At 42.7% G+C, this 19778-nt stretch overlaps 5 protein-coding genes across 7 annotated transcripts in view; 3 read left to right on the top strand and 2 right to left on the bottom strand.

The window, feature by feature from the left end:
* The first annotated feature begins 86 nt into the window (after window positions 1–86).
* fas (Fas cell surface death receptor) lies at window positions 87–4774 on the top strand. Its single transcript, XM_017428930.3, has 9 exons — window positions 87–248; window positions 1502–1602; window positions 2330–2464; window positions 2921–3038; window positions 3256–3302; window positions 3381–3491; window positions 3634–3659; window positions 3945–3963; window positions 4066–4774. The coding sequence occupies exons 1-9, from the start codon at window positions 178–180 to the stop codon at window positions 4356–4358; spliced, it is 921 nt and encodes a 306-aa protein (XP_017284419.1). The 5' UTR covers window positions 87–177; the 3' UTR covers window positions 4359–4774.
* A 145-nt stretch (window positions 4775–4919) lies between these two features.
* On the top strand, window positions 4920–11095 carry LOC108242743 (inositol 1,4,5-trisphosphate receptor interacting protein). Of its 3 annotated transcripts, none has more exons than XM_017427783.3 (3): window positions 4920–6496; window positions 6601–6835; window positions 7846–11095. In XM_017427783.3, exon 3 carries the CDS (start codon window positions 7883–7885, stop codon window positions 9497–9499), a length of 1617 nt encoding a protein of 538 aa, XP_017283272.1. In that variant the 5' UTR covers window positions 4920–6496; window positions 6601–6835; window positions 7846–7882; the 3' UTR covers window positions 9500–11095. The 3 variants fall into 3 exon arrangements, with proteins under 3 accessions (XP_017283272.1, XP_017283255.2, XP_017283264.1); XM_017427766.3 differs by having other exon boundaries at window positions 6601–6679; XM_017427775.3 differs by lacking the exon at window positions 6601–6835.
* Window positions 10164–12458, bottom strand: LOC108242764 (glutathione S-transferase omega-1-like). The gene is given in 6 exon segments (NM_001329352.1): window positions 10164–10314; window positions 11026–11132; window positions 11267–11368; window positions 11477–11699; window positions 11808–11916; window positions 12431–12458. Coding segments are annotated over 6 exon segments (720 nt in total).
* Window positions 12459–13194: 736 nt separating this feature from the next.
* LOC108243769 (glutathione S-transferase omega-1) lies at window positions 13195–15208 on the bottom strand. The gene is made up of 6 exons (XM_017429440.3): window positions 15069–15208; window positions 14657–14765; window positions 14320–14542; window positions 14118–14219; window positions 13925–14031; window positions 13195–13596 (listed from the first exon to the last, which is right to left on the bottom strand). The coding sequence occupies exons 1-6, from the start codon at window positions 15094–15096 to the stop codon at window positions 13431–13433; spliced, it is 735 nt and encodes a 244-aa protein (XP_017284929.1). The 5' UTR covers window positions 15097–15208; the 3' UTR covers window positions 13195–13430.
* A 72-nt stretch (window positions 15209–15280) lies between these two features.
* The window catches only part of cfap43 (cilia and flagella associated protein 43), a 13018-nt gene continuing 8520 nt past the window's right edge, over window positions 15281–19778 (top strand). The window contains exons 1-16 of the mRNA XM_025008416.2: window positions 15281–15402; window positions 15478–15731; window positions 15801–15897; window positions 15977–16144; window positions 16243–16324; window positions 16393–16537; window positions 16638–16720; window positions 16800–16931; window positions 17027–17143; window positions 17236–17313; window positions 17402–17550; window positions 17658–17764; window positions 17886–18035; window positions 18851–19011; window positions 19134–19298; window positions 19369–19499. Coding sequence (XP_024864184.1) covers window positions 15374–15402; window positions 15478–15731; window positions 15801–15897; window positions 15977–16144; window positions 16243–16324; window positions 16393–16537; window positions 16638–16720; window positions 16800–16931; window positions 17027–17143; window positions 17236–17313; window positions 17402–17550; window positions 17658–17764; window positions 17886–18035; window positions 18851–19011; window positions 19134–19298; window positions 19369–19499 — 2048 coding nt within the window. The 5' untranslated portion in view covers window positions 15281–15373. The remainder of the gene's footprint in view (window positions 15403–15477; window positions 15732–15800; window positions 15898–15976; window positions 16145–16242; window positions 16325–16392; window positions 16538–16637; window positions 16721–16799; window positions 16932–17026; window positions 17144–17235; window positions 17314–17401; window positions 17551–17657; window positions 17765–17885; window positions 18036–18850; window positions 19012–19133; window positions 19299–19368; window positions 19500–19778) is intronic.

The following is a 19778-nucleotide window of genomic DNA, read 5'->3' on the forward strand; positions in this document are numbered from 1 at the left end:
AGAGAGAGAGAGAGAGAGAGAGAGAGAGAGAGAGAGAGAGAGAGAGAAATGTGCGTCCACAGTTTGTTTATCGAAAGAAGCGCAAAAAGGAAACCGAAATTCCCGGACCGGAAACTCCCTCAGTAGAAAGAAAAAAAAGAAAAACATGTTTTATGTACGAAGTGACAAGTCGACAGGATGACAGCGTTAATGAAGATCTCCGTTGGTTTTAGCTTTTTCTATGTCATTTTTATTTCATCCACTGAAATGTAAGTACATTGTCGCGTCATTTACGGACTTTGACTTTGTGCGCGAGCTCACATTTGTTCAGGCCACGCGAAGCGCCTCTTTCTAAACGAGTGGCCGTTTTAGTTTCGACATTTGTTTGATTTAATGTCGTTTTTTTTATTATTCATTTAGAGAGAATGAGTAAAAGTTGGGGGCATAGTGTCCGAGGTTTTCTGTTTTGGAACCGCTCGGGTTGGAGTGGTGGCGATGTAGTCTGGGGGCGAAGCGACGACGAAACGGGAGACGGAGTTCGACACAACACCGTTTAACACTTTTTTTTAATAAAAAAAAGTGTTAAACATGAAGTTTAACCGCGTTAGGTGCGGGCCATATTCGGTTATTATGTGGGATTTTTTTGTTTAAAACCTAGGTTGTACACACACGCAATCTGAAATTTTAGTTTCGCTTTCTTTTTTCCTTCCCTTTTTAAAATTGTATTTATTAACAACAGAAAACACAAAAATGTAACAAGATACAAACTCGTTAAGGGTGTCATAACTACATTTTACAAAATAGAGGGTTTTACATAATAATAATAATAATAATAATAAAGAAGCATGGCTAAATGAAAGACATAAAACAGTAAGTTTTTAGAGCTCTGTTGTGAAATGATTGAAGCAGTTTTCCAGTTTTTTAAATCTCCCTAATGAAGAATAGTATGACTTAAAAATTGTTCCTGAACCAGGAGAAGGAGGGCGTATCATTTCTTGAAGGAGTCTTTATTACTGGCGTAGTGAATCCTTTCTGGCTTACATTCATTCATAATCTTGTTGCATTGAAGTCAGTTACAGTCATTTAATTTTAAAGGTCACCAAACGGTCACCTTTAAATATATAATGATATCTTTAACTAATTGAATCAGTGCTAAGGGGATTGCCCTTTTTTTTCGTACCCAGCTTTTGTAAATATTGACTTCCTGTTATTCCATAAAGTGGATCCACGAGGGGAGAAATTATGTTGAAATGTCATTTTTCCAGAAGTGAAGACCTTGTTTGTGGAAGTGTGAGAATCTCGCTGGAATCCTCGCCACTTCCACGTCGCGCCTCGCAAACAATTCACTTTTCTCCCAGCTGCTCAAAAATGGAACCGGGGATTTGAAACCACGTTGAAGTTTTGTTGTAGATTAAAGGTTTTTTTTTAGCCATTTTGGTCCTAAATGTACCAACCACGGCTTCAAAGTCCAGTGCATTACTGCCTCCCTTCTCATATTTTTCACTTTGGTTTTCTGCCGCAGCGATGCCTCTTTGGCGTCACCCAAACAACTGATCCGGAGCAGAAGAGAGGCATGTCCTACCTACCAACATGGAGACAGAACCTGTTGTATGTGTCCACCAGGTAAATATCCGGGTTTTTATCGACCCTCTGCTGCAAGGCGAAGGCGGATGATAATGTTTTCTACCTGTGTGTGTGTCTGTTAGCAAAATATCCCATGAACCACTGGATGAATTTTAATGAAACTTACAGAGAGCAACCACTGGATGCACAGCTTCAGCCGATTGACGTTTCGAGTCAATCCGATTCAAGATGGCTGCCACAGCCTACTGATTTGTAAAACAACAAAACTGGCTATAATTCAGTCAGTTTTACAGATATTGAGCCTAAATTTGGCATGGTAGTAGCTGAGACTGATCCCCAGCACATATCCTGAGCGCTAACATATTGGACGATATCTTTGTTTATAACTTTGTCATTAACCCCATTGGAGTCGACTCTGGCTGTTGTATTTTAATGAAACGTTCAGGAAAGAGTCAGTGGATGTAAATCCACAGCTGATTAACTCTGAGAGCCAACCCAGTTCAAGATGGCTGCCAGCACCAACTGACCTTAGAAAACACAAACACGACTGCAAAAAAGCAGTTTTGGACTGATCTCAGTTTAAGGTGAGAATTTGAGCGCTCAGGTTAGACGCAGTTTTCCACTGGAATACGGTGAAGCTCACCGAGTTTTTATTGACATTTACAGACACGGTGTCGTGCTGAAACCATCTGATTCTGAATAAAAGGGTTTTTGTTTTTTACATTTTAAAGCAGTAAAGCAGTCTCTCTACATTTAACTTCTGCAGGTCAGCGGGTGACCAAGGACTGCGAGGTGAAGCCGAATGACACAAAGTGCGACTTCTGTGAACTCGGGACGTACTTGGACCAACCCAATTCTCAGACGACTTGTGAACGCTGCACTTCGTGTGATCAGCTAAATGGTACGAACTCACCAGGGGCGTTGTTGCGTTTGGTTTTTTATTTTTAATTTTAAATCATTTATCATATTTAGCCAACGCACAAAGGAATGCGTAACCGAATATTTCATGTATTTCACCACCTTTCAGCGAGAAAACGTTCTGCTTCATCGTTCTGTTTAATTACACCAATAAACCACGACACAGTGACAGCAAATCAAACAAAAAAACAAAACTAGGCCTCACATAATCTCACTTATTAAACATAATAGTTGTAGTCTCTGCATAATCATCACCTTTTTATTACAGCAAAGGTGGAGCTAGGAGACTTTGAGGATTTTTACATTATTTTCCACCATTTCTTAGATATTCCTGACAGATTTTTTCAGTTTGGCTTAAAAAAAAAACTTCCTTGTTTTTTTTAACTTAATTTAAAAACAATCTTTAGCTCCTCTGACCCTTTGCCTCTCACCCTTGCAGCTAACTTGGAGGTGGAGGAAACGTGCACGAGTTACAGGAATGCCAAGTGTCGCTGCAAGGAGAATCACTACTGCAGCCCCGGCGTGGAGCCCTGCAAAGTCTGCCAGCATTGCGACACGTGAGTTCTGCTCTTCAGCAATGCACACGGCCGGCGGTTTTGTGTGGAATTTTGACGCTGTAAGGTTTAACTGCGTCCATACCGACACGACTAGAAGGTACCCTGTACCACAACGAAAAGGATCAACGCTTGGCGCCGAAGCTGCGCCGCAGTTAAACCACCGTAAAGCTTTAGGGAGTTTTTTGGGAATAATGTATTTTTTTCTGCTTTCTTCAAGGTGCGGTCCAAAAGAAGCCTGCAACTCTGCTTGCAATAAAACCATCAGTAAGCTATAAAAGGAGCGCCGTTTTATTTCAGATGGTTTACAGTCATTTTGTGAACGTCTTCCTCTTTGTGTTTTAGATGTCGGTACAATTGTTGGCATTGTTTTTGGAGTTCTTCTTGTTCTTGCTGGGATAGTTGCTGTATTGATTTGTTTGAAAAAGAAACAATGGAGTAAGAGTCTCCACCAAGGTATGACTTAATATGAGCAACCACTAGATTACACAAGATCTGGATTTAGTCTCCAGTAAAGCCAACATATAGAGCTGCGACTCGGTCCGGTTTTTATATGGACTCACAAACTTTGTTTTGTTTTTTTCTTCTTTTTCTACAGGATCAGAAGGCAGCTCTGCTAAACCGGTAAGTTGCCATTGTTCAAAGACGCTGAGCCTTTTGTCTTGTGCCTTAACGTTGAGTAAGATGCGTGAGGCCTCGAAAGTTAAACACTTTTCTGTTTTTCCCCCTGGTCTCGGTCAAGCTGCCCCTTTATGTAGGAGGGACAGGTTGGTTGACAGAAACCATTGGTGTTTCTCGCCTGGCGCCTTGCTTTTCTGTGTCTCGGCTGTGTTGTTGTGACGTGAGCGCGTCCAGCGTCGCCCTTTTATCGCTGTGCCAACTAACATCTCTTGTATTTCTGTTTTGCAGGAGACGCAGCCTCTTAAAGGTGAGGAAAAAAACAAAACAAGCTCGAGATCTGATTTGGTTCGAGGCGAGCGTATTGTTTTAATGATTTGCTTCTTTTTTCACCCTCTCATTTCGGTTTCAGATATGGACATGCGGCCTTTCCTCCCTCAGGTAGCAGAGCAGCTCGGCTGGAGTAATATGAAGGAAATCGCGCTTCAAAGTGGAATGCCAGCAGCTACCATTGAGTCTGCTAAGCTGAACCACCCACAGAACAGTGAGGAGTGGACTTTGGAGTTATTGGGGAAGTGGGTGGAGGCCAAGGGCAAGAGTGCACCAAGAGAACTGATCGAGATGCTTAGAAAAAGGGGCAAAAATGACACGGCGGAAAAGATCTCAGATATACTGTCTAATGGTTCGGTGGAAATGCAGGTTTGAATGTTTCTGCTTTGCTCTTGCAAATGACATGCTCACATATTAGCGGTGTAGTTACTTTATCTGCTTTTATTTTGTTTATTTTTTGTTGTTTTAATCAAACTTGGAAAAAAAATAAAGGTTTAGGGTTTGCGTTAAATATGCTATGAGCTGCAGGGACGATACTCACACGGACAAATCCACAGTATGGACTTTAATCTGAACAGATCATGAATTAATACATGTTTGTTTGTTTGTTTGTTTGTTTTTTACTTTTATTGCAGTTATTTTGTGATGTGTGTGTAAAAGATGAGAACGTTACCGTGTGTGCCCCGACTGATGACTTGAATGGATGTATGTGGGGGAAAAAAAAAAAAAAAAGAATGTTTCTCTTTCTTCTTCATATTTTTGGCAGTGGGGAATAATACGTTTTAAATGATCGACTGTGTCTTGTCATCCATTTTAGCCTCTGTCCTACGTGTTGTGGAGCATGGTGGACCTTTTTAAGGTTCTGCGAATGTGCCTTAGACCCCCGTTCCCACCTGGCGCTAACATCTGTATCATTAGCGCTCGGATTGTGCTGAAATGGTCACCATCATCACCTGGTTCAGTGGTTAAATCACCTCTTCATGTTCTGCAGAAGCCTGTTAATCAGCCATTGATTCAGATCAGGTGTGTTGGAGCAGAGAAACAAGTAAAACCTGCAGGATGGTGGCCCTCGAGGACCAGAATTGGACACCACTGATCAAAGCCCTCAATATAAATGTCCACTTTGCCAAGAGTTTGTGCAGAGTTTCTCTTTGTTCTGATTGTTTTTGGACCCGCGGCGGTCACTGTAAGCCACAGTGTGCTGCGTGAGTCACGAGCCAGCACTCTGAGCAGCGTCATGTTGCATGATAGTTTCCAATATGTAAAAGAAGTGTAAGGGAAAAAAAAAGAAACATATGGGTGTGGATCATTTTGCATACAAATCCCTCTGAAACAGTGACCACGCTGTCTTGCTTCAAGGTTGGCTCTTAAGGCAAAGCAACAGCTCGTGTAAACACGCAAAAAAAAGAAACGTGAAATAAACTGGGGATTTGAGGAAATCGCTGATCCCTTTGCAAGTCCCAAAGCTCTGCAGAAACAATTACTGGGCTCTGAGTTTGTCCTATATGCAGTCTGAGAAAGTAAAACGGTGATTATTGGGGGGGGAAAAGGAATGGGGTGTTTCTACATAGCTCACTGGAATCATCATTTCCCTCACTTTTTCTTCTCACGTCACATGGCACAAATGTTGCTTATTCAATCGCAAAAAAAAGGCATAAAGTTACTGTCGTGACCTCATCTCCCTGCAAACAAATTCATGTCAGGTTTTTTCAAAGAGGAAAATGTCCAAAGTTGGTGTTAAACCATCATCCAGAAGGGATGTGTGATCAAGCTTTCAAAGGATACTGCAGCTGGAGCCATTTTTACATGTTTCGATGTCATAACTTGTGGTTCTGACCTCTGTCTCCAGTCTCCTAAGTGAGGTTCCCAAAGCTGGGCTCGGGACCCCACCACGGGTCGCAAAACATAAAGTTTGGGGTCTTGCGATGATGTTAACTTTAAAAGATAATTGCTAATTTCATTTTTTTTTGTACTATAATTGTAATGAAGGATAAAATACATTGTTAATAATCACTAAAAATAGTATAATGGTGGGGTATTTTGTCACTATAACCCTCATTTATTGGTCTATTTCAGATGTTGGCATAGTTTAACCAAAAGCTTGCTGGAGCCACAAGTTTTTGCTGCTTTTATTTGAGGATAAATAATAACGCTTTATGTCACAGACGCATAAGAGAGCATCTGAAGCACAGGGAGGGCCTGTTTGTTTTATTTATTGGGAAATGTTAAAGGTTGCTTGTGTGTCTTTCATGCAAATGTGAATAAATATGACCGAACATGCAGGGTCACTGGGGACTTGATGGGGTTCGAAGGCAGGAAACTGAAACCGGGCTGCTCTCTTTCTGCGGGGCGGGCCGTCTTTTTACATGGGTGGAGCGCGCAGTCAGGAAACGTAAAGAGGGGAGGCTGTACGACAAAACTGTTTCCAAATTTGTTCACATGCGGCTGCCTTCACCGGATGGACCTCCGAATGAACCTCTGTCGCCATGAACTCCCTCCAGACGGGCACACAGGTAGGTGACGCTGTTAAGTTGAATTATTTCCCCGAACACGCCGTTCGTGCTCGCTAATACATCAGTTTGTGAGTTGTTGTTTTTTTCCTTCTTCTTCTTTTCAGCTGCGCTCTGTTGTCGTAAAGCTTCACGTTCAGGCTCTGACAGCATAAAGGCTCGTTTGTTCGCCGTGCAGGCTGCGAGGTGACTCATTTGTCTGGAAAAATGTTTGCCCGCCGCCACTTTTCAGCTTTTTCTGTTTAGTTGCCAGGACGACGGTCAGTATGGCAGACCGTTGTTACATATAATCAAACCACACGCCTGCTGCACTCCAACAAACACTGCGCATGTCCGAAACAGGTTAGCCACTGTTCTCATTTTACTCGTTTCATGTTAAGATGGCATCCCGTTAAATACTTAATAGGTTTTCTTATTTATTATTTTACTTGTTAAAAGTTTCTTTATTTGATATTTAAAACTATATTGGCTTTCCTAGTTTGGATATTTGATATAAAACTTATAACTAGTAACAACTACATTGAGGATATGAAGAAGAATCCAGTTTCAGATATGTAAAATATTTTTGGGGGGTTAATTCCAGAGCTGTACCCCGGGCCTCTTGTCTGACTCAGTGTTTGTTTTGATGGAGGGATCCATGTGAGTGTTGGAGAGCCTCCCGGTGAGTAAGTCATGGGAAGTCTCGCGGGTTTCTGCTGCTATTTTAGATTCTCAGTCTAAGAAAGAACATCCCATCCTCTCCAAACGTCACTGTGAACTCATGAAATGGAGGCGTACTTCCCCTTTCTTATGATCCAGAGGAAGTCCCCAGTTTAACTCATTATGAGTTTGAACTTTTATAGTGACAGTAATTTAGGTAATCCTGTCTCTACACAGGGTTAACATCTGCTTGATGCTTGGGACAAAATGACTTATGTAACATCCTCTTTGGTAACATCCAGGAAGGAAGATCAGTTGGTGTGTTTTCAACATGTGTGTGGATGAAAACGCAGTTTTCTTTAGTGTTCATTAGTCTAGAGAAGGGGTGACCTTATTCGTTTGCTTTTTTAAAATTTATTTAAAGGTATTTCCAAGATGTAGATATAAGGAGGCACAGTGTTAGGTGGGTAACCAGGGTTGTGAAAGAGGATAAGTTTTGTAAACGTCTCAGTCTTCCTTCCTTCTGCGTTGCGAAAGCTGATAGTGGACGAGTACGTCACTCGGCACACGGCGTCTGCATTTGACGTTCCGGCGTGCGCTTCCTGCAGTGGGTGGAGTGCCCCGACCGAAATAACTAAATTTCAAACTTGCGTTGCCTCCTATCCACATCCTGCATTTTTAATTTTTTTTCAACCGTCATGTTTTTCTTTCAGGATCTGTGTTTCTGCGAGCGCTAGGAACCGAGCGAAGATGCAGGGGGCCGTTGCGCGTGTGTGCGTGGTGGTGGCCGCTGCCATCCTAAACCACCCCCTGTTCTTCCCGCAAGAGAACGCCACGCTGCCGGAGCAGGACGACGAGCTGGTGGGGCGCATGCGGGAGCGCGAGCGCAGGCTGGAAGAGGAGCAGGCCAGGCTGGAGGAGGAGCTCTCGCAGGTGGACTCCAAGCGGGAGGAGACCAGCTCAGGCGATGGCTACGCTTGGTACCTCTGGAGCGCCCTGTCTTTCGTGGTCTTCGTCGCCATCGAGATGAGCAGGGTGGACATCGCCGACGCTGAGTTCCGGCCAGCTGAGGACGAAGACGCTGTGTCTGAGGGTGGATCCGTTCCGCCCAGGATGATGGTACTGGATAAGGCCGTCCTGAGGAGCTTCTGTGACAAGTGCACCTACGCCTCAGCCCACGAACACTGGAGGGTGAGGGAGTTTGTCGAGGGCTTTGCCGATGACTTGCTGGAGTCGCTCAGGAGCGTGTGTGACCGAGGGGCGGACATGGAAGTTGGGGATTTCGTCGGGATCGGGAGTATGTTTGAGTCCTGGAAGGTGTTCAGGCCGCTCATGTGTGACCTTCTAGTGGCTTTTTCACCTCCAGATCCCCACTCCTTCCAGTGCCGCCTGTGGTGCAGCCCCGCGAGTGACATACCTCCGGACATGCACGGCTGCGGCACGATAAGGGTGACCAGGTTTGGGGAGGGCGAGGAGGGCGGCTGCGTCTGTGGCTCTGCGAACCTGGGCGAGGACATGCTTTGCCTGTTGCACGGCAGGAATGACGCAGCCAACGTGAGCCGCAGCCCAGATGAGCTGCTGTGCTCCAAGGGCACTCATTTTTTAGCCAAAGACCAGGTCATGAGGTGGTTTCAGATCTCCGTGACCAAAGCGTGGGGACGCATCTCTCACAAATATGACTTTGAGGTGACTTTTCGCAACCTGGACGCCGCCGGCGCTCTGAAAATCCAGTTCCGCTCAGGCAAAGTCATCGGGCTGAACCTGATCCCGGTGGTTCAGCTGGGGGACACAGACGCCTACTTTGTCTCGCACTTCCCATCTGATCAAAACAGCTGCCCGGACCCACACTGGCCTCTGTCTTTAGCTGTCTACGAGAGGAATCTGCTGAAGTATTTCGCCAAACGCCTCCCAAAACAATCCTGCCATCTCCACTGCCTTCAGATCGTTACTTTCCTGCACAGAAAGCAGTCGGGGCTGACGGGACGGAGCGCGCTCACCAGCTACCACCTGAAAACCGCCGTGTTGCACATGCTGCTGGGCACGCGGGCCTCTTCGTGGGGCGCCGAGAAGCTGAAGCACAGGCTTCGGGACGTGCTCAGCTTCCTGCAGACGAGCCTGCAGGAGAAAAGACTTCACCACGCTCTGATCGGGAACAGTAAAGTACCGGAGGAGGTGCGGGTTCCCGAGATATTTCACAAGGCGGAGCGCGTCAATTTGTTCAGGCCACTGGTGCTGCAAAGGGAGCTGTATGCCTCAACCGTCAGGCATTTTCAGGAGATGCTGAGAAACGCACCCGTTCTCCTGGAGGAGTACACGCCTTATTTGTCGAGCGGACGTTTGCGCCACGGTCTGGAGGCAAGCTTATGAGTGCTGGCCACTCTCAACGTTGTTTTTTTTTTTTTTAAATATCCATGTTATGAGCGCAAATATTCAAGTGCATGCAAAACATTTATTTCAGGTTTGTCCTAACATATTGACTTTTAGTCCTGAAACCAACTATTAGAATATATCCTAACAGACATAAATAAAAGATGTTTTTTTATTTTCCAACAAAAAAACATGTTTTAGAGGATTACATCCCATATTTTAATAGTCTAAACAGGAACCATTTAACAAAAATTACAGCAGTTTTGTTTATTCAAACTTTTAACAATCTGAATGGCAGCTATTACTGGTAGTAATGTTTATGTTAAACATTTTTTTATTGCTTTTAAGAGATTTAAATTTTTTGTTTTTGTTGTTCTGGCATCAAATCTTTTTAATTTCCTTTTTAATGGAACAGAACTTTCAGGTTCAGGCTGGAGATGTTGCAGGTTTCATTTTTATTTTAAGAATATGGCAGATTTAAACAAGAATTATCAAAAACAAAACTTGATTCATATGATTTAAAGGGTTTTGGTCTCTCTGACAATATAAACTTTCCTCTTATAAAAAAGTACAAGAGCAGTTAAGACAGTGTTCAACAGACAGACAATAAAGACAGACCTGATTCATGGCATTGGTGTAAACGGGCGGATAAACGTGTTTGTTTTTACAAACCGCAGTCATAGTCAGGTTTGCCATCATTGTAACTTTTGTAGAAGGCCTTGAAGGTGTCGAGGCTGGTCATGGTGGCTTTAACGGCCGGGTCCTCCAACATGCGCTGCGTCCACTTCTTCAGCTCCGGCGTGTCGTCCAGGAAGCTGAAAAGACAACGGGAGTCCGATCATTCATAGGGAGACCACGTGAGCGCACATTAACGTCCAGTTATATGCAAGGGTTTGGACCAATTCCACACTCTGTTTTTTTTTGAAGCAATAAGAAAAATAAAAGGCTAATAGTCAATGAAAAGAGACAAACATGGTATTTGTCAGGATCTGGGAGCCGTTTTACCTGTAAAGTCTTTTTCTAGTCAGCTGATAACGCCTCGAAGCTTCTGACTGAAAATTTCCAAACGTTAACAGATTCCTACAAAGTGTTCAAAGCTCTTCTTACTTTAAAATGATGTAAATCAACCAGAGTTATGGTTTCGCCTGAAAGGGTGGGCCTGACATGCTCCCTACAAACAAAAGCAGAAGCTTTAGGAGTGCCAAAAGACCCAAAAATTAGAAAAGGAAAAAAAAGGACTAAGTCAATTTGCAAAAGCATTTAGCAAGCCATGGTGTGAAAATGGCCTTCATTAAATACTGACTTTAACACAAATTACTTTATTAAAAATGGCCAAACAGCACAAAAATCTTTGCATACAACTGTAGACCTGATTCATGTGCTCTGCTCCTGTGTTACTCCCTGCTTTTTATTGGAAATGTTGACTTTTTTATATCACTATTTTGTACAATTTGATGTCAAAGTTTTTTTGTTTTTTTTTACATTAATAAAATATTTATTTCATATCAAATAAGAGTTGTGCTTACTTTTGCAGCTCTAAGACCTCAAGCCTCTCAAAAAATGGCCACAGCATGTAGTCGACCAATGTGATGGTATCCCCACCAAAAAACTTGGTCTTCTTCTTGACTAAGTCCTAAAAAACAAAGAAAAAAAACACATTTATTAGTGTTGTGTGGAATATTTAACTTAACACATATTTACGGCTGTATGTCTGGTGGCTAATTTATTAGAATTACAAACATGTTCGCTCTAAACTTTACAGCTTGCCTGGTTTAATTTAGCAAACTTCTCTTTCAGCTCGGCCTCCAGTCCTGAGACGTCTTGATCCTTCAATCTCCCTGCTGGGATCTTGTAGAGGTACGGCATTACCTACAGAAAACAGTGTTCTTGCTTTGGTGATTTGGTGTTAAAAGCATGGGGCAAGCACATACAACAAAACCCTGACATTTAGAAGCAGGTTTAGATAAGAAAAAATACCTTGGAAAAAGACTCCACCATCATCTTTTGTTGGGCTTTGGCAAAAGGAGGGGCTGGAAGCAGCTTCTTCTCAGGATACACCTCATCCAGGTACTCGCAGGTGATCAGAGACTCGTAGATCACCTCACCAGCAGGTGTCTCCAGTGTCGGAACAAGTCCAAGGGGGTTCTTCTCAAGGAACCAGTCAGGTTTGTCTGACAGGTTGATGTTGACGGTATGGTACCTAAAAAAATGCAAAAGGTTGTGCAGATTTTTCAAAGCAGGAACTACAGGAATTTCTAGTTTCTTAAAGTAGATAAAAAAAAGAAGAATATTAAAAGGGTATCTGTACTTAATTCCTTTGGCGTTTAGCACTAATCTGGCTCTCTGGGCAAAAGGGCAGAGTCTCATGCTGTAAATTCGAATGTGGCCTTTGGGGACTGGGCCAGGTGCAGCACTTCCTGAATTTAACAACAACAAAAAACTTCATCACAAAATATGTATTACAAATAATAAAAAACAGTAATTATTTATATTCTTACAATGAAAATGTTTTTAAACATGCAAGAACTGAAGCATCAAAAGCAGGTCAGCTGTAAGTCATACTCTTTAACTTTTAAATCTTATTATTATTACCAGAAGGGAACACAATAACTATTAGAACCAGACAAAAACTGAGAAACTTATAACCAACAAAGTAGCCTTAAATACTTCTGTATGTCTTGAATATCAGTAGCTCCAATTGTCAATATATTTGCTGTAAGTTGTTTAAAACTTATGAAGAACTAATTATAAGTAACACGTTTGTCAAACAGAACACTTATCGATGGAGCTAAAAAATCCCAGATCGTCAATAAGTAGGTAATGTTTAAAAACAGGTATTACAAAGTATCATTTGCTGTTGTTGGATACTTCTAGTTGCTAGTTTACGAAGCAGCAGCCATATTTATAGTTTAACATTCAGCCGAATCTTACCTTTGGAGAAACATTTTTCAGTGGACATATTTTAACTTCAGTCGGACGGTGCTCCGGTTCTACCGAGAGTAAAATGTACAAAATCCACAGATAAATGAACAAAGGTCGGAGCGCAAAAAAAAAGACAGTTTAATTTGTGAGCTACTTCCGGTGTGGGTGTGTCACGTAAGTTACGTAACAGCCAATGACGTAGGCTTTTTTTGATAGTTTTCGCCTCGTTTGTCCGCTTTTCTGTTGCCTTCATAACCCTTATACACACTGCAGTAACAAGAGACATATCTGTAAAAGTCGTTTTCCAATATATGCTAAGGTTAGCTTAGCATCGTTGCTCACTGGCCTCTGCAGTGGACCTCGTTGAGTCATGCTGTCACCTACTGGCCAATCAGTGTAAGTGCACCATAAATTCCATGGAAACCCCACCTCATTTTTTCTACAGGTGATCCTTGCTGATATTTTCTCTGTGTCAAATTACTTCTGAATACTATTAGAATTTTTAAATGTACTTGTTCTGATTTTATTCTGGGCAGGAAAATAATAAATCGTTGGTCTAGTCAAATAAATGTCAAGCATCACCTGTTAGAATTTGATTTACTTTTAAATATATTTATATCTAATAAAAGTAACAGACAAAATTGTGCACGACACAATGCTGCATGCACACTTTTCAAACAAGAAAAACTTTGGAAACTCTTTTATTAGGCATTCACCTAAAAGAAGAGATTGGATTATATCTTTAAAATACACAATAGTAGGAAACCAAAAGTGTTGAATGCACAATTTTATTTTTGTACTTTAAAAATCTTAACTGGACAAATTCCGTAGAAGAGACAGGCAAGAGGTGAGGAGTAAACAAACAAACGATATTTGATAAGTCTAAATAGTAGAATCAGTATTAATATTTTTTGCTAATATATACCAAATAACCTACTACACAGTACAATGTTCAAAAGAGAGAAACAGACTGATTGGTGACATTAATATCAATGAACATAAGTTATTTTTAATTAGTTTTTTCCTCTAGGCCATAGTCATAGTTGGGGTTTCCACCAGCATAACCCTTGAAGAAGCCCCTGTGGGCGTCCACACTGTACAAGATGGATTTGACAGCCGGGTCCTCCAACATGTGCTCTGTCCACTTCTTCAGCTCCGGTGTGTCGTCCAGGAAGCTGAAATATTACACAATCACAGTAATGTAAATTGCATGCATACAGTCAGCTCTGTATATTGTACACAAACCAGAGGTCTGCAAGGTTGGAATGGATCTAAATGTTGAATGTGAAACATAAATCTATAGGGGTGACTGATTACATCACAGGCAAAAACTCTTAGATTAAGAATGGAAAGACTTATGGGTGGATTAAAAAAAATTAAATCAAGCTATAGACAAACTCACATGTTTTGTTCCTGTGATTTTCCTGCTCATTATTGAACATATCTGCTTTTCAAAAACTGACCCTAATGTTTGTAAGAATGGTCCAAAAGCGTATCACTCACTGATGCAACTCAGCCATCTCAAACCTCTCAAAAAATGGCCACAGCATGTAGTCGATCATTGTGATGGCATCACCACCAAGGAACTTTGTCTTTGTCTTCAGTAAGTGCTGCAAAATATTCATCTTTAATGAAACTGTGTGTGCAGTGGCCGAGTTAATTAAAATAAATATGTTGTCAAAACTTTCCAGCTTACTTCATTTAGTCTGGTGAACATCTCTTTGAGCTCGGCCTCCAGTCCTGAGACATCTTGATCCTTCATTCTCCCCTTTGGGATCTTGTAGATGTAGAGTGCAACCTATAAGGAAAATTGTAGGTTATATAGGTTTTTTTTGGTTATTTAAAACTAAATAAATAAAATCCAATGATTTTGAAGCAGGGTTAAATTGTAAAAATACCTTGGAAAAATGCTCCAGCATCATCTTTTGTTGGGCTTTGGCAAAAGGAGGGGCTGGAAGCAGCTTCTTCTCAGGATACGCCTCATCCAGGTAGTCGCAGGTGATCAGAGACTCGTAGATCACCTCACCAGCAGGCGTCTCCAGTGTCGGAACAAGTCCAAGAGGGTTCTTCTCAAGGAACCAGTCAGGTTTGTCTGTCAGGTTGATGTTGACGGTATCATACCTAAAACATTCAAAAAGTTGTGCAGATTTTTTCAAAGCGATGATTAGAGGAATTTCTAGTTTCAATACCAGGAATTGACTTCTTGGAATAAAGTATTGATAAAAGTGTTTTTACTTGATTCCTTTAACATTCAGCACTAATATGGTCCTCTGGGCAAAAGGGCAGAATCTCATGCTGTAAAGTCGTAGGCGGTCTTTGGGGACTGGTCCAGGTGCAGCGCTTCCTTTATTTCAAAAAAGAAATGCAATAATTAATCAAATAAATAAGAGACCATGTTTATTTGTGTTATTAATTACTATTACTATAGCCTACAGTAATTATTTACATTTTCATCTGACACAGTTAATCTAAAACATTTCTTGTGTTCTGCTTTTTAAGAAAGTAAGATCATGACCATTACAGAATAAATATCTGAGGAGGCTGAGTGGAAAACTATCTAGCAAAGTTTCTAAATATTTAGTAGTTTTTGTTTTGTTTTTCATAAATAACTTAGAAAGAAATTCAAAAAGAAGTAGCCGAATCTTACCTTTGGCGAAACATTTTTCAGTGGACATGTTTCCTCTTCAGTTGAGACAGTTTTAGTTTCTCAAGGGGATAAACTAGTTAAACTATGGCTGGATAATCAACGGGATACTGCAGCGCTCAGAAACTGCCTCATTTATTATGTCCAGCACGTCTACGTCACAGGTTGACAACCAATCATCTGTAAGCTTGGTTTCCGGTTAGTTTGGTGGTTACTATGGTTACAAACTGACTCGCTCGTCCGCTTTTCTGTCGCCTTTTTTTAGGAGCAAAAATAAATAGTATATTGTTTCATTTATACATATAAAAATGGACGAAACTGGAAGTTTAAAAATCCGGTAAGTTGCCATTTTACCCTTGTGCCATTTAGCTAGTTTATAAGTATCTTCACCTTCTTCTTTTTCGCCGTCTAGATGGGTTCAGGGTTCTATAAATGCGAACGTTGAGTTCGTGGACGAGAAGACAGTCTGTTACGGGTGTGGGACTCACATATGCTTCCTGAACCTGGAGACAAAAGCACGGAGTGTGTTTCAGAGTCCTGGCAGAGGAGTCGGAGCTCTCACGGCCGACGCCAGAAGCGGCGCGTTCGCCTTCTCTGAGCAAAAACTGTCCCCTTCCATCTTCGTGTACATTTTCCCCGAGCTGCAGCTGAAGAACGAGCTGAAAGGTAGCTCGTTTTGTCTTTGTGAGTTTTCTCAAACACGTCTGGTGTAACAATTGGTAATAATTCTTGCAGGAACTGCCCAACTGGAGTACACATCTTTGACACTTAGTGAGGATGGTCCTTATTTAGGCAGCTGCTCCTCTTTTCCTGACTACACCATCACAGTGTGGTAAGGCACTAAAAGCAGTGCACCATGCAGTATAAAATGTTGTTTTTACAGTTGCTGTAATTGTGACTGTGTGATACAGGAATTGGGAAAATGCCGAGGCAATTTGCACGCAGCCACAAGCTGGACCAGACATCGTCTCTTTGCTGTTCAACCCCCTGAGTTGGCTCCAGCTTTGCGCTTTAGGCCCCTCGACCCTCACAGTCTGGAATATAGAGAAGAGCAACAGCTTTCACGTCCTGAAATCGAGGTAAAGCAGCAGGTGGTTTCGCAAAAAATGCTTTCAAACTGAATAAACTTCAAATGCCAAGTAAAAGAGTAATAATTGTTATATTTGTTGCATTACAGAGCTATAGAGCTTCCAGCAGCTGATGGTTCTTTTGCTGAGGGACACGCCAACAAACTGCCCAACACTGTTAGAGGAACCGGGGTAAAAGCACACTGTCGGAAAATAATAACTTTATTTAAACACACAAACAAATCACGTGTCCCCCACAGACTCTGCGCTCCACCAGAACCACACTGACTCCTTCTGCCATCAGCTGGACGGCCACCTCAAAGCTTTATGTGGGCTGTGCAGAAGGCTATCTGCTCCTTGTTGACCCGGAGAGCTTCTCCGTCTCCATCCTTTTCAGCCCTACAAGTAGGATAACGTGAAGCCCCGGTTCACAGGAATGAGGTAGACACTTGAAAGTCACCGGGAGCATTTCTGTTGTGCAGCACAATTTCTCCTTTTGTTCCAGCTGCCGACGCCCCTCCCGAGCTTAAACATTTCAGCTTTCAAGCTTTTGCTCTTAATGAAAACGGTCTCATCGCTGCAGGAAAAGTATGCTCCTCTGCACTATTTAGCACGACAACTTCTGGCCCTCAGGAATCCTCAGATAAAACATTTCATCGTGTTGCAGGAGAGGGTGCTGCACCATGTGCAGATCAGAGGGACCCAGACCAACGTCACACAAACGTGGCAGTTAGAGGGCCCTGTTACAAGTGTCCGGCTGTCCCCGGACAACGAAACGTTGCTTTTGTCTGCCAGCACAGTAAGTACACAAATGTGCTGTACAGCTGTGATGTTCCTGACAAGGAAAAAAATCACGAAAGAACAAAATCTGAGCAGCATCTTCTTGATCTTCAGGGGCAGATCTATCTGCTGAACCCATCCAAGTCAGACACGGTTTTGAAGACCCTGGATGTGCTCAGCGGCAACTTTCTGACAGCTGCTTTTCTGCAAACTGACAGGAACATTTGTGTGGTAAAGCGTTGAGAATTGCAGTGCCTTGTAAACACCTACAGTGTGTAATTTGGGAACGTGAGCTCTAACGTTTGTGTCTTCACCAACTGCAGTCACTGAGGGACTCAGGAGTGCTGCAGCTGTGGTCCTCAGAAGGCGTCTGCCTCGGCTTTCTGCATCTACAAGCAGAGGTGAGATCGAAACAAATGATCTATGTGCACATTTATTAAAACAGAAGGGAATTTAAAGTGCGCAAAAGCATAATTGGCTTGTGTTTAGGTGACAAGCCTGGCCTGCTGTCCTATTGCACATTATGCAGCTGTGGGAACCGAGTCAGGACGCGTCCTCTTCGTTGACCTGAACGAGGAGGAGCAGCCTCGCTTGGTTCACCAGGTTTATCTTTACCACTCTGCTGTGGATCACCTAGTGTACGTATCACTTTAATTCTAAGTGTCATCATGCTTTTTAGGACTTTTGTGATAAACTGTTATTCCACTTGAAGTTGGAAAATAAAATAAAATTGTCTTTTTACCAGTTTTGATCAAGAGGGGCACTACCTACTGACAGGCAGTGGCTCAGATTCCCACGTCTATGTAATCGATGCAAAGCCATCAGCAAGGTTTTCAGTTATAGGACACATAGGTAAATACTCCTTTAATCATTTTAGGACTCTTGCTAAATTCACTATATGCTGCCAATTGCAAAACGGATCCATGGATTCACAAAAGAAATGTCCTATTTTGTACGTTTTCTGTTTTTGCAGCTGTTTCTGGGCGCATTTCGTCACTTTCTGCTCGGTGCTCCAGCGATGGTGAAGAAGTGAAAGCTCTCGTTCTGTGCTCTGAACAGGAGGAGAAAAATCAAGACGGTAGCTTGCTGATAATGGTTTCTCTTCCTGCCAGGAACATTGCAGGTACAAAGCACAGTGGTTGAATAAAGCTATAAATTAGATTTAAAAAAAAAAAGTTAGATAAGTCCACTCCAACCATGGGAGGAGTACAATAAAACACACATAACTAACTTATTACACCACCAGCAGACCTATGAGTGAGGAAGAGTTTGTAAGGTGACTGATAGAGCAACTCTGGAATTTTAAAGCAAATTCCCTTTGCTCTTTGTTGTTAATGTTTTAATGCACCGACAGCCCATTTCACTGTTTTCTGAAAATGTAACCATCGTGATTGACTTTTCCAGAACTGTTTAACAGATAATAATTAACTTTATGTGAATGCATTCCACAACTAAAAAGATCACCATGACTTTGAGATTTTAAAGATAACACCTTTTGTTTGAACAGCGGCTTGTAAAACTGCTGAAAAACATGAACAGCATGACACAGCAAAGTCAGTCATGCTTCAGCACTTAATAATAGGTCGTACTGGGCGGCAGTGGCTCAGGAGGCAGGGGCTCATCCTGTAACCGGAGGGTTTCCGGTTCGAACCCCTGCTCCATCTGTCTCAGCCGTTGTGTCCACTTCACCTGCCTTGCCTGCTGGTGGTGGTCCCTGCTCTGAGGGATCGGTGGCGCTGGTGTCATGGCTACAGTGTAGCTTACCACCAACAGTGGGTGAATGAATGAATGTAGTGTAAAGCGCTTTGGGGTCCTTGGGCTAAATAAAGTGCTATACAAGTGCAGGCCATTTACCATTAAAATGATCCAGAAGCTTTGCTGTCCACCCTAATATGTTTAATCTGTTTTTAATCGTGTGTCATGCTGTCTGTCCTGCAGGTCAAGATTGCGTAGACCGCCATGGTTGTCTGTCTCCTCGTGTCCTCAGACTGTTCAACTACAAAGTGCCGCTTCCACTCACATCTTGTACTCTTGGAGCCAACGAGGTCTTTGCTTACTGTGAAAGGAATAAATCCCTTCAACAATTTCAGCTTCCTGAGGTTTGCTGCTGACCAGAATGTGTTTCTGTCTTCTGCCTCCTTTTACGTCTTTACAGTTAGGCATTAACCTTTTCGTTGAAGTGTAAAAATCAGTCGTTTTGACTCTTGATTCGTCCTCTCAGGCGGCAGACAGTCTCACCAGCCCACAGGTGGTCCAGCTGAAACCTGTGCAGGAAGTGAAAGGTCACCCACTGGGTCCCGCTTCTGTTCTTCTGTCTCCTCACTGCCTCTGGTTGGCCTCCGCAGGCCGGGATGGTTTACTACGCCTCAGACAAACGGCCTCCATGGTAAGCGCTCATTCGGTTTTATTTATTTTGAGTTCTGGTGTTTATTACAACGCTCTTGCTGCACCTGCAGGAGCCTCACATCGAGCTGCTGTGTCATTCGTGCCGTCTCGGTGGAGGCCGGAGCGTGTCGTTCTCCTCAGACGGACGCACCCTCCTCACCACCGGCTTCAACGACGGCTCTCTTGTTTGCACCGATCTCAGGTAAGGCAGCACGCAGCTCAACGTGCTCGGTGCACGCACAGATGTGAGCAGCAGAGGGAACTGTTGCTCACAGTCGTATATAGCATGTTTATAGTGTTTCCATCAGCAGTGGGGGGAAAAAAAAGGAAATAAGCACAGCTTTAGGTCCAGTGGGTGGTGCTATCTGGTTTCAGGGGAATCGTGACCATAATGTGCTGGAAAACAAAGATGTACTGTAATAAAACTCACATCTCTCTGACAAACAGCCCACTCACATTCCACATCTGCCTTCTGCCCCCC

Source organism: Kryptolebias marmoratus, linkage group LG22 (genome assembly GCF_001649575.2).
Source record: "Kryptolebias marmoratus isolate JLee-2015 linkage group LG22, ASM164957v2, whole genome shotgun sequence".
NCBI classification, from domain to species: domain Eukaryota; kingdom Metazoa; phylum Chordata; class Actinopteri; order Cyprinodontiformes; family Rivulidae; genus Kryptolebias; species Kryptolebias marmoratus.

Bases quoted from the DNA above. Each gene is read 5' to 3' on its own strand.
- fas (XM_017428930.3), top strand. From the start codon at position 178: ATGACAGCGTTAATGAAGATCTCCGTTGGTTTTAGCTTTTTCTATGTC. The intron at 3,039-3,255 runs GTGAGTTCTGCT...GCTTTCTTCAAG, and splicing joins GTCTGCCAGCATTGCGACAC to GTGCGGTCCAAAAGAAGCCT. The intron at 3,303-3,380 runs GTAAGCTATAAA...TTTGTGTTTTAG, and splicing joins TGCTTGCAATAAAACCATCA to ATGTCGGTACAATTGTTGGC.
- LOC108242743 (XM_017427766.3), top strand. From the start codon at position 6,283: ATGGGGTTCGAAGGCAGGAAACTGAAACCGGGCTGCTCTCTTTCTGCG. The intron at 6,497-6,600 runs GTAGGTGACGCT...TCTTCTTTTCAG, and splicing joins CCCTCCAGACGGGCACACAG to CTGCGCTCTGTTGTCGTAAA. The intron at 6,680-7,845 runs GTGACTCATTTG...TTTTTCTTTCAG, and splicing joins TTCGCCGTGCAGGCTGCGAG to GATCTGTGTTTCTGCGAGCG.
- LOC108243769 (XM_017429440.3), bottom strand. From the start codon at position 15,096: ATGTCCACTGAAAAATGTTTCGCCAAAG. The intron at 14,543-14,656 runs GTAAAAACACTT...TGAATGTTTTAG, and splicing joins CTGAATGTTAAAGGAATCAA to GTATGATACCGTCAACATCA. The intron at 14,220-14,319 runs GTATTTTTACAA...TTTTCCTTATAG, and splicing joins TGCTGGAGCATTTTTCCAAG to GTTGCACTCTACATCTACAA.